Source organism: Plodia interpunctella, chromosome 27 (assembly GCF_027563975.2).
Source record: "Plodia interpunctella isolate USDA-ARS_2022_Savannah chromosome 27, ilPloInte3.2, whole genome shotgun sequence".
NCBI classification, from domain to species: domain Eukaryota; kingdom Metazoa; phylum Arthropoda; class Insecta; order Lepidoptera; family Pyralidae; genus Plodia; species Plodia interpunctella.
The window spans coordinates 993910-1007285 of NC_071320.1; the positions used below are offsets into that span (position 1 = coordinate 993910).

At 38.0% G+C, this 13376-nt stretch overlaps 1 protein-coding gene across 2 annotated transcripts in view; it reads left to right on the top strand.

The window, feature by feature from the left end:
* Positions 1 to 13376, top strand: part of enc (encore) — a 53145-nt gene that overhangs the window by 10301 nt on the left and 29468 nt on the right. Inside the window, exons 2-8 of one of the 2 annotated variants that reach the window (XM_053765575.1) lie at positions 8253 to 8606; positions 9794 to 9869; positions 10390 to 10698; positions 11453 to 11610; positions 11999 to 12093; positions 12757 to 12820; positions 13181 to 13239. In XM_053765575.1, coding sequence (XP_053621550.1) covers positions 9813 to 9869; positions 10390 to 10698; positions 11453 to 11610; positions 11999 to 12093; positions 12757 to 12820; positions 13181 to 13239 — 742 coding nt within the window. In that variant the 5' untranslated portion in view covers positions 8253 to 8606; positions 9794 to 9812. The remainder of the gene's footprint in view (positions 1 to 8252; positions 8607 to 9793; positions 9870 to 10389; positions 10699 to 11452; positions 11611 to 11998; positions 12094 to 12756; positions 12821 to 13180; positions 13240 to 13376) is intronic. The other variant, XM_053765576.1, reaches the window with a different exon arrangement.

Genomic DNA, 13376 nt, shown 5'->3' on the forward strand with positions numbered 1-13376 from the left:
TCTTTTTTTGTACAATGTAACGTTATGTGTCGAATAAAACATTATAATGCTAATATATACCAAGCTACCAGCTGTTGCTCGCGCCTCCGACCTAATTTTAATTCTAACTAATTTTAAACTTTCGCATTTAATAATTATATATTAAACGACAGGTATTAAACGCGCACATACCTTTTTAACAAGGTTCGAAACGTCTGGAAAATAATAAAGGTACGTGCGCGTTTAATAACCGCGTTAGTCTAATTTTCACCTCAAATCAATTAAAATGTGTAGTGAGTGTGTGACAAAGCGCTTTTGATTTTTATCAAAATAACTTTAAATCTAATTTAAATCAACCTCCAATTTTGGAATGGTTGTCTGATTTATTAAAATTTTATTTATAACAGTCTAATGAGAGTCTTTGTAATCGACCGGGATGCGGGGAACTTTAGTAGGTGACCCGGGCAAGCTCCTGGCGGGGTCACCGACCTCGGATATAGGTCGCGTGCAGCGCTGCAACAGGGTAGTCTGGAAATATTGAACTGGATTTATTATAGGATTTTCAAAATAATATGTCAATGGTCTGACTAAGAATGCCGAAGAATATTACGTGAAAATGTGCCTGTGAAGATGTCAGAGCTTGTCAAAAAAAAATTGACTCTGACCGTGCGCCGTGGAAAAAATAAGTAGCGAGGAAAGTAATGTAAAGTCGTTAGCTCTATGGTCACGTTCTGGCAGTTAGTAGGTATTAGTTTTAAAAATAAAATATATTTGAAATCGTATTTGATGGATAAGAGAAAAAAAAACAGAAGTCCGTGGAGTGGAATGAGGAATCCATTCGCACTCCCCTCTCTCCCCTCCACAGTGTGTAAGGAAACTAGACGCTGGCCTCCTACGCCCTATGGCTAAAGGAAAAGCTCAGATGAAAGGGAGACTTTGTCCTAGTGTTATTTTTTTTTGTATGTGGATTTGTTTCTACATGGGTTTTTTGAGTGTATTAAATCCACTTCATGCAATGCGGTGGTGTTGTGATTTATTCACGTTGCGTAGTCGATATGAAACATCGTAGGCGCTACGAACTATTGTAGGCACTCGTAGGTTCTACGAAATATTGTAGGCGCTGCTTAACATCACAGGTTCTACGAAACATCGTAGCCCTTACTAAAAATCGTAGGCGCTACGAGAATCGTACGTAACTGTAAATTGTTACAATGTAAATATACAGCAAGAAATTAGATGAAAGTGAACCGGGAAAACTTCTGTAGGTGACCCAGGCAAGCTCATGTCCTGGCGGGGTCATTGACCTTGTATATAGCTCACGTGCACGCTGCAAAAGACTAATCCTTAAAAAGAAGTCATCGTGTGTGTCTTTTTGTTTGTATGAACGCGTTCAACTCAAAAATAATGGAATTTTAGCTGTGATTTTACGATTTGTCGCCTGTCTGACGTCAACCTACTTTAAGAATGCTGTTGTTGCCTGTCATCTATCATGGGTACTTTTAAACTTTCACGTTGCTTAATTATATATCAACGTATGGGAAATAAAAAAGGTATGTGTGCGTTTAATGCTTGTTGTTTAGTATATAATCTATCATGGATTTTTACCCTTACTCGTCTTATACGAAATCCACATGAGGACTTTCCCTGGTCATATTCCAACACGAAAACCACACGCTTTATAATGTAAGTCTGAAAACTATTATTTACTCAAGATTTAACCCAATATGTTTATCGGCGGCATCGTGCCGTCATGCCGAGCTGTTTGCGCGTCAATCACCACTCGATAAGGTTCAAATTGGCTTGGTTATAATGTATGAATCATGCATGATCGATTGTGTTGACAGTTAAATCGTACCTGTACTGCAGTTTTCTTAGACATTTTAAATAATCAACTAGCAACAGTGAGACGTGTGGTTCCGCCCTAGAATAGGACAACTCCATATCCACGGTACGCGTAGTTTCGGCAACTGATAAAGACCTCACAGTTCCGTATACGAGTAAGCGGAGGAAATAAAAGAAAGTTTTTTTTCCCCCAAAAAAATAACCTATTTTACACAAGCTTTTATTGTCGTTCCGGAGATAATGTAGCACACGTGCCAAAAAACCGTGTAAACCGTCAACGGTTTACATAATTTTTTTTCGAGTTCCCTCGTCGGGAGCCGATCAGGTCATGCTTATCGAAACAATGCATCGTCGTTGAAGAAAAAAGGAAAAAAAAAGAAAAACACTTGACTAACTACTAGGTCAAATTTTAGTTGCAAGATTTGATTACAGACAGACAGACAGACGGGACTCGTAGACGGGACTTTGAAACTGAAATATTGTAATAAATCCAGTACCCGGAAACAATAAATAATTCGGGCTACATAATAAGCTACTAATCTACCATAAAACACATCAAAGAATCCTGCTTTGTCCAACCTTGGATTTATCACTCCATCTGGCCTCTATTTCTATGACAATAAGGTTGAGAATAGTCACGGACGTGAACTTGACAGGCCCCCAAGGCCTCGTGTCAAGGTTTACAACAGCTCGTTTCCATTATACGTAATTTTCACGGGAAATTTTCTAGTTGGTCACGCAATTTCGTGTGGTCAAAGTATTAGGCAAAGTATTTGTACGAGAAATTGGTGCTGAACAGACACTTATTCGCGTCAAATTTCTATATTTTCTAGCTGCGTCCCGGGGCTTCGCTCCCGTGGGTATTTCGGGATATAAAGTTCCCTATGTGTTATTCCAGGTTATATTCTACCCGTTTACCAAATTTCATAACAATCGGTCCAGTACATAATGCGTGAAGTGGTAACAGACAAAGTTACTTACGCATTTATAATATTAGTTGGGATACACGGTTCATTGAGAAAATGGTATTTGATAGACGAACAGAAGGAAAGTTAAGTTATGATGTTAATCGGCTAAACACAAATTGCGACACAATACATATAGTTACGTACGATGTGGATAATATAAAGAAATAAAGAAACGAATCAAATATTAAATACAAAATTTTAAAAAAATAACTATCCTCAACATTAATGGATGTCGCTATGGCTGCCTGTAGGCCCTGTTCGCCACAGCGCGGTGCACCACACCGCTGGTATACTGCAAGTCCCTCTATTTTTTTAATTTTGAATAGAACAACTGATTTTCTTTCGCGATTTCAGAGTTACTCCCATATTAAAAGTTGTTCAGAAATCATGGACTGAGAATGTAGACAAAATATTTTTGAAATTAATAATGAGATGAAAATATTCTGGAATCAAGCGGGAATTGAACCCGCGCCCTTGTCTATATGGGACAGTGTTCTTTGACGTTACCCGACTTAACACTGTCGACCTCGGTGGCGCAGGCAGTGGTAAAGTGCTTGCCTCTGAACCGAGAAGTCCCGGATTCGATCCCCGGTCGGGTCATGAGGGAAACTCTTTTTCTGAAGTGAACTTTTTTTGATTGGCTCGGGTCTTGGATGTTTATCTATATATACGTATATGTTATAAAATACAGTATCATTGAGTTAGTATCCCATAACACAAGTCTAGAACTTACTTTGGGGCTGGCTCAATCTGTGTGATTTGTCCTAATACATTTATTTATTTATTTATTATTACTGAACTATCGAGAGCATACCAGTTCGGCCGAATTAATTCATCTCTTCACGTCTCATGCCGGCAGACTGTAGGTACGTAGATTTGTTATACATATAACACATCCATTTAAAAAGTCACTCTAATATTTAGATCACAGTTTGAACAATTCAGATTTGATACAAATACACATATATACAAACATGGAGTGAATTTTGAATGGTTCCGTTTTTACATTTTAAGGTACGGAACCCTAAAAAGTGAAATCTCGTGTGACAATGGAGTCAGTTCCACATATGACCTGAGTAATGGGTTCCATCCTGTATAGTTTGCTGTTAACATGCCGGCTGCAGTGTTATGTAATGATGCTGGCTTTTACCTACAATAATATACTCGCTATCGATCCATATCGGCTTTGGCCGCGCGGTCAAAATAGTTCGGGTCTGACTTGGAGATCCGAAGATCACGGTCTGTTTTGTTTTCTTTCTGATTTTGTTGAAATTTGGTATCCATACCAAAAATAGGTTTAGTTTTGTACTGCATATACAGGGTGACTTTTTTTGTTATACATGTCACACATGCATTTTAACTTATTTTTGAAAATAATAATGAGATTAATTCAGCCGAACCGGCACGGTCTCGATAGCTCAGTGGTCAAGAGCACTGTCCCAGGTAGACAGGGGCGCGGGTTCAATTCCCGCTTGATTTCAGATTTTTTTCATCTTATTATTATTTTCAAAAATATTTTGTCTACATTCTCAGTCCATGATTCTGAACAACTTTTAGTATGGTAGTAAATCTGAAATCGCGAAAAAAAATCAAATATTGTTCTATACAAAATTAAATACCAAACTTGTGGAAAATGTATGGATCTGTGTGAGGGTCAGTAAAATTGGTATTTTAAAAGTGTTGGCAAAACAACTGCATTTATTTCAGTTAATAAAAATACAAATAAAATAATCTAATGTATAAGAAATCACCTTGTAGAATTAAAGATCAGAGTTCAAACATAGGCTGTATTTACTTCAAATTTTTATCCCCAGTGACCAGAATTAGGAGTGAAAGTTTGTATAACAAACGCACCCGATACATTATACCGTGGGCGGAGTCGCGGGCAAAAGCTACTCCTAACTAATATTATAAATGCGAAAGTAGTTTGTTTATTGAGGTAACAGGTTTCACGCTTTATCTACTCAAGAAACCTTGAAATTTGGCATATATATGTAGTTTGAAGTACGGAGACGGACTAGGGGCCTTTTATCACGAAATTGACATTGCTCTTATGGGAAATTCACGCGAGCGGAGTCGCGGGCACAAGCTAGTAGTAATATAATAAAGTTGATAGGTGACGTCATCGAGCAGGGGTATGAAACGAGGTCACGTCGGATGGGTGACTCAGGTGACCTTTACCTCCAGGGGTGAGTAATATCTGCAGCCTACGCTTATTGACACAATAGCGTTGAGTATTGACATGATTCCCTTTGATAAAATATGATTTTTTTTGTTAAGGGCACCGTATTCCCTCTAACACCTCACATTTTTCACAAATTATGATTTAAAAAAATAATAATATTTCCTAACATGTTAACAAGTCCTAACGTGTTCACAAACTTCCCAGTAGTTATTGTTGAATCATATCAGTTCAGACATATACATTCTAAAGTAAAACATTTCTTCTTCATAGTCGTATTCCTCATGGCTTAGGGTCGTGGTCATTACGTGGAATGAAACACACACAACGACTCTCTTGGCATTATTAATGGAGTGGTTTGCCATTGCCTTCTCCATTTCACACACAAGTTAATAATAATCAACCAGTGTGCAGGTTTCCTCACGATACCAGAGTGCAGGTTTGCTCACAATGTTTTCCTTCACCGGAAGCAAGTGGTCGATGAAAATTACTATATATGAGTCAGAACTCATGTGGCACGAGTAGGATTCGAACCTGGGACCTTTCGATCCACAGGCGGGCGTCTTAACCATTACACCACCACCGCTTCAACAACAAAACATTTATTGACCACTAAAGTAATTACCTAAAATGTCTATTTTAATTTACATCCTTGTGAAATCATGGTATTTTGAGACTTGTAAGAAAAAACGGAGTTTAAATCTGAATTACCTATGCCGATAGTCACAGAATAAAAATGGTTACTGAAAGCTAAAGGTCAGCTGACTCACCCCATCACCCTGGTTCTCAGAATTCACTTTGTTATAACCTGCCCTAAATTGTTCTCTTGACTGATCGCTTCATGGTTATTTGTATTAGTTGTTTTATCGAGTGGGTTATCAAATCGTTTAGCATTGATATACAAAACTGGTGGTTGGGAACATAAAGGGGAAGATTTTGCCCAGCCAGCCCAGAAGAAAATTGTATGAGCACGTATAATATGCTGCATCAGCAAAACCGATGCGCGTATTTTGTATTAATAACAATGCCGACTACATTATTATCGCGATACAGTTTGCCGAATTTTGGCTTCAAAATAGAATCATTTAAAAAAAATTAAAGGAATATTTATTTGCTTTAGCGAAAAGGCACAATGTCTTTCAGTATTTGTGACCTTTTATCAAGTGAAGTACGCTATAAGAAGTCTTCCAATAACAGTGGTAATGATAATTTATTCACAAATTGGGCCTTCACACATACGTTTTCACGTCATATACTAAATTAAATAATATTTACCAAAGCTATAAACTATACTAGCATTTCGGAACAGACACTGCTGAGAAGTAATGCCGAAAGAAACTCGTGTTGGTCCCTATCATGCCAGAAGGGCTTACCATTTTTTAAATATAAATTTATGTATAATTTTTTCTCAGTAATATAACAATGTAAGTTCACAATAAAGTACATGGTCAAAAGGTATACATTGCGGTAAATAAAAGTTAACCGGCCAGTAAACGTGCCGCGCGTAATAATTTCACTTCCAATTAAATTCATCAATTAAGATTTATCAAGCAATAAAGGGGCGTCCTTGCACTTCTATGTCACTTTATTATAAGTTTCATGTGTACATAAATTGATGAATAAATAAATATAGGGTCTTGTTTAATCAGTGAGCAGTGACTTTCATTCATTAAAACAAACTAGCAGTGGCGAAGCCTCCATACAAACACCATTCCTGCCGGCTTACCTTGACAGATTCTAATATATATATATTTTTATTATTAACAGTAATAGCTTACCCCCGCGGTCTACTCTTAGAAAAATCCTTACTAGTTACTATAGGTATGTAAGCCGAGGAACGATCGCATTACCTACCTTAGTAATATTAAAGACGAGCCCATATAAAACGACAATTTTATCGTGAGCCACATAATTACATTGCGCGCTTTATAAAGACATTCTTTAATATCGTAATACTAAATACGCAATGCATTTGAAATCGCGCAAACGCACACATAAGATCTTACTATCGCGCCTCGGTCACGACAATGTTTTTGGGAATTTTTAGAATTAGTATGAATGAAATTCACACACACATGCTTAATACCACTACATAGAACCAATCGTCGATATAAGGCGACCTATAACCCGATCTCAAATCGCCTCCCAATCTTTTTGTAGCAGGTATTAAGGATTTGATTGGCTTGGCTAACTAACTATTAACCAATCAGAGCGATGCTGCCTAGCGTCCTGTCAAAATCAGTCACACTCATTAATTAACGCGCGCATTTGCATTGCACAGGTTTTTTTATGCTAATTTATTTGTTGTGATTTGTGTTGTGTTTGATTGTGAAACCTAAAAAATATAAAACAGTGAAATTTTACTTGCCAAGAGTGTATTGTGCGTAGTGTTTCTGTAAAGGTTTGTTTGTTTTTTTTTATTGTTTTTTTGTCGTCACATAGGTCGTAGTACGTATATCAGAAATTTACGCGTTATCCGTGTTTTTGGTCCGGCTTTACCTCTATTTTTTTTCACGCCACGCCACTGCAAACTAGTCTGCTTTGCCCTGCCATGGTCCTTCGGAGCCGGATGTTGATGAAAATCGAATTATATGGCCTGCGCATTAGTAGTAAGGTCGTGGGCGTAGTGGTCCAAAGGGTTGTTTGTGGTCCAAGGTTGTGATAAGGTTAATAGCTAACATAAGGTTTCCAATAATATCTGAGTATTAAGACTAATGGCTCGAAAACCAACTTAGTTGATGGAATTAGTGAAAATAATACGAATTTCCAACATATAATGATATGATATATTTATATCATTATATGATATTCGTGATATAATTAGCCGGTATGGGCAATGACTCATACCGGCTAATTATATCACGCATTGAGTCACTTTCTCTATTCTTCTGCTGTTTTGAATTTTTTTATATACTACCATGCAGGCATGCGGCCCACCTGGTAAGTGGTCACCGCAGCCTATCAACGCCTGCAACGCCAGCGGTATCACACGCGCGTTGCCTACTCTGTGTCCTAGGATCTGTAGCCACAGTACCCTGTGACCACACGCCTCTCTCGCCCTCACACCGGAACACGACAATGCAGTTATGCATGCAATTACCAGAGCGAGATGGCATTACATTTCGCATATAAGTGAAAGAAATGGTTTATTGTTTACATACATATTAATTTACGATCGATACTACGATCTTAATTAATATTGTGTTTTCCGCATGATCTAGAAACGGACTGTATCAAATTTCGGCAAACTAATCTAATATATTACTTTTTTTTTGTTACAGATATATGGCGCCAAAAATAATGAAGAAACACCGCATAAAACCAACCTCAAAAGTATTCCTAACCAGCGTCTGAATTGAAAAAAAAAATGCAATCCGTCAACCACCGTCCAACCAGAGCGCCGATTTCAGTGAAAAAATTAAAAAAGAAAACCATCGAGCTTAAAAGAATCATGTGTTCCAGGGTGGAGAGTTTTTAAATCGGAATTCCTTTTTCGAATAGTCTTTTTGAAGTAATAAAAAAAAATAGTTGCCTTCTCTATTAGTGTTAGTGGTCATTGGTCCAATACTAACTTTTTTCTCTAAATTGGTGTTGTCATAGTTTCATTAGGAGCTGTTTATTCCATTGTGTGCAAGGTACATACATGATATTTCTAGTTCATCTTAATTGTCTCATGAGTAGTCTAACAAAAACTATTTTATCTACCATTTAATCTTTCAAAATTATCATGACACTCGAGTAACAACAACACATATTTGTCTAGTTACATGACACTCGAGTAACACACAATTGTATGTATGTAACATATGTGTAGTGTAGTTCGGGTGTCTCGAGTGTCTATTGCTGTGAACACATTGTTTCTACGCGCCAATCTCTGAAAGGACTATAGGCCTGATTTTAAAAATCTTAATTTCTTCTTTATAATTGTTAAAATTTAATGAAATTAGATTTTACTCAAGTCTCTTTTTGTTTTCCGTGCTGACGTGACTGTCGACTTCCTATAGTCTTGTAGGCTTCTAATGGCAAATGGTAGAATCTGGTAGAAAATTGTAGAATGGTAGAAATGGTACCTAAAACGACGAAGTATTTCAAAATTTCTATTTACTAGCTGTGCCCTGTGGCTTCGCTCGCATAGCAGCGTGGGAATTTCGGGATAAAAAGTACCCTATGTGTTATTCCAGGTTATTTTCTACCCGTGTACCAAATTTCATAACAATCGGTCCAGTAGATAATGCGTGAAGTGGAAACATACAAACTTACATTACGCATTTATAATATTGGTTGGTATTTAAAATTTGTAATGCCGGCTATACAATATCGTCAAACAGTTCGCGTAAATTTGGCGGATTCAAGGTAAATTGGGTTTTGCGCCGGTTTTCCTTGCGGTAAAGAAATACTGTCATAGAAATGCTACCGCAATGTTCGTCGATTCGCGTCCACATCTGTATAGTTAGGTGTACGTTTGTTTTTAAATAATTTATGTTTTCTAATACGCATGGCCGACATTGTTTGAATTTTTATCGCTTTCTGGCAAACATGTATGTTAGTACAAAAACTCAATAACATAGAAAAATAAATTGTCATAATTAGGCATTAATGATTAAATTTACATGCCATCTTGATGGCGAGGCACGTTGGTCTTTATATCATCAGTTACATCTTGTAACATGTTTCACGTAAATCATGTCATTTCATTTGCATTTAGGGTTCGGTACTGGTAGCCGGCATGAAATGCGCCTAAAAAAAATATATTTTCGCGATATTTATTATCGGCATAAGCAAAGAAAGCCGCGTCTAAAAGTTCGTCAATTCTATTTTACAGGTACATATAACAATAAGCTATGGAGAGTACAGACAGTGTTAGCGGTGCAGAGGAGGCGCTTCTCAATCGAAATAGGGTGAGTATTGAAAAACACAGGTAAAGTAAAAGTACTGTACTTTACAAGGGCAGCCTACTGCGACCCAGCGATCGGATACCTGGTTAATTTTTGAAACCAGTTACCTCTCTCGCTGCACATGTTGCAAAGAGCGTTTTCAATACGATTAAACTCGAAAAAACCCATATTTTCCGTCATTTTAATTCGATTCGATTAATTTCGATTTTGTTCAAATTATCAGTCAGTCCCAAAATTATTTTAATTGTTTTTCCCTTACCTACAGAGCTGTACGAGCCTTGATAAAAAATAAAAAGGAGAAAAGCATACCGTGTCCTTGACTCGCGCTTGTTCGGTTAAATCGGGTTAAACTCAGATGAATATGCTTGCAAAACTATTCCGCTCGCAGTGGAGCTATAAATAATAACTCGATTGCTTTACTAGATGAAACAAAATACCGGTTTCGAGTAGAGTTCGGTTTGTATAGTTTTATATATGTCATTATGTGATAGTTATATTAAACTTATCGTTTATCTCTTTCCAGAGTTTCAAATCCAAACAGCTAGTGCGGAGCCAAGCGATCCGCGAATCCACATCGCCGCCCCGCACCGCCTCTCCCTCCACCGAAATCGTCATCGAAAATATAAAAGTCGATAACGACAAAACAATTATAGACAAAATGACAGTGGACGAAAAAATAACGGTTACCGAAAAAATAACGGTTAACGATAACGGTGATATAATTACAGACACGTCTAGTCAAAGTGGTGATACGTGTATCGACGCGAATAGTTTTAGTGATAGCAAAAGTAATTATAGTGATGAGTTTAAGAAGCAAACTGTAGAGATACAGGTTCGTATTGTTTTTCTTTTGAAGAACTAATTGCGCGCCGGGGCTTCGCTCCCGTGGGAATATCTGGATAAAAAGCACCCTATGTGTTATTCCAGGTTATATTCTACCCGTGTACCAAATTTCATTCAAACATAGCTAGCTTTCCGCTCAAAATGACTATCCATCCATACATACATATATATTATCACTACAAAGTATATTAAGGTCTCTTCCCGTTGTCTGTCTGTCCCTATGTATGCTTAGACTTAAAACTACATAAATGGATTTTGGTGTGGGTTTTTTTATGTGGATTCAAGAGAAATGTGTAGGAGTATAATTTATTATGGTTGTACCGGGGGTTTCACCGGACGAGTCCCTAGTCCTAACTAATAGTATAAATCCGTTTCTTTGTTGCCTCTTCACGCCCTATCTACTCAACCAATATTCTTGAAATTTTGCATACATGTAGTTTGAAGTATTTAGAAGGACATAGGGTACCTTGCATTCCTGAAAAATAACTGCTCCCGTGGCTCCGTTTAAGTCACGAGGGCGAAGCCGCAGGCTAATGCTTGTAATTCAGACTCGACAAAAAGCAGGTATATCTAATCCTAACCAATATTATAAATGCGAATTAAGTTTGTTACCACTTCACGCTTTATCTACTAGTTTGAAGTATGGAGAAGAACATAGGGTACCTTTAATCCCGGAAAAATTTACGCGGGCGAAGCCACGGGCAAAAAGCTAGCTATTAAATATATAATGTTCTCCATTTTAGATCACGCCTGGAGCATGGGACGAGCAGACAGAACAACGGCAGCGCACCAAGCGCTGGCTTGGACACCGCCACCACTCGGACTCCAGCCGCGACCTGCTCTCCAACAACCCCAGGGTGGCGTGCGTGTGCGGCGCATGCGCGGCCTGTCTACACTGCCGGTGAGACAACACGATATTACATTAACTTTATATATTGTCTTTTATCGTTTATATTGCCATTTTTACAACCATTAATTTAGTTTCATCTGTCTGTAATCTTGTCTTTCAAGTTCGATATTAACTCCTTCCACGTCTTGTCTTGTTGGAGTTGAAATTTCCCACGTCGCTTACTGAAGCGAAACGAGCGATTGGCACGGATTGACGAGCGAACGATTGTCATTGAAACTGTCCCATGAAAATACATTATTATCATAAGCATGACCTGTTTGGTGCAGATCCTGGGTGCACCCCATTATCTGCTACCCAGGATCTGCTCCCGACGAGGGAACTCCTCAACGGTTTACATGTATATATATATATATATATATATATATAATTTTGTCCACAGAGGTCGTCGAAGGAAAAACTTGTGTCCGACGAAACAAGACTCCGGCATCGTGTGCTCCGACGATTGTCCGGATTGCTCCGATTCTGAACAATCCGGTAAATATACTCTATTACCTTGTTATAAGGTTGGTTTTGATTAATAAATAAAAAATATATTAGGACAGATCAGCTACAGATCGAGCTAGCCCCAAAGTAAGTTCTAGACTTGTGTTGGGATACTAACTCAACGATACTATATTTATAACAAACACATATATAGATAAACATCCAAGATCCGGGCCAATCAGAAAAATATTATTCTCCATGATGACCCGACCGGGGATCGAACCCGTGACCGTCTCAGTTCAGAGGCAAGCACTTTACCACTGCGACACCGAGGTCGTCATGTCGGTCGGTCGATTAAGCACGAAGAATGAGAGAAATAAGAATTTATTTATTGGTATGTACCTGTTTCACCGCTTACAACACATCGAACAGATGTGTCGAACAGTGTGACAACCAAACACTTGTGAAACATGATTTATAATCATGTTTGGTTGGGGCTAACTGGCAGATGATTTCAGATAGATTTATCTAGCAATCAGTGTATCTGTCCGATTACAATATGATGTTTTATCTGAAAGTGTTGGAACATGCCCTAAGATTTTTTTTGACCGTGTTCAGAAAGAGTAGGAAAGCGAAGCCTGGCCTTCGACGCTCTATAGCTGAGGAAGAAACCGGGAAGAAGCTCAGATAAGAGTGTAAACAATGTGGTTTCAGGTACGCATAATGATGATGGACGGAAATCGGACACACTTGACGACGACCAAACGATATATTGCAGGTAAAACATTCTTCCCTATCTCGACTATTGTTGCTGACACTGGTGTCAGTTATTCGTGTCGCCTAAAGGCATCTGACACGACTTCTTCAACTACCTACCGCCATAAACTTATGGTAAACAATTTATTAGTTAAATCTAATGAGACACTATTCTCTAACATCAAAAACAATTTTATATGACACGCAAAAAACATTCTCAATATCGGCTCCCGACGAGGGAACTCAGTTGCAGCACGGACATGTTTTTTTTTGGCTCGCGTTGATCGCAACGAGATCTGTTTGACGACAATAAAAGCTTGTGGCAAAGTTGACATTTTGTAAAAAAAAAAAAACTTATGTAATAAATATTTCGTTTGCGCAGATGTCCAGACAGGAAAGATGTTAAGCCAAAAGCTATATCGTTAAGCAGAAATGACTCGGGTAAGTTTTATTTCTTGACTTCTACAATTCGACTTGGGGCTAAAATGCATTTTTTGTATGTATGTTTGTTTGTAATAACGCGCGACGCGATAACTTTCGAACCGTCGGTCTGATTTTGATGAAATTGAAAAGGCATG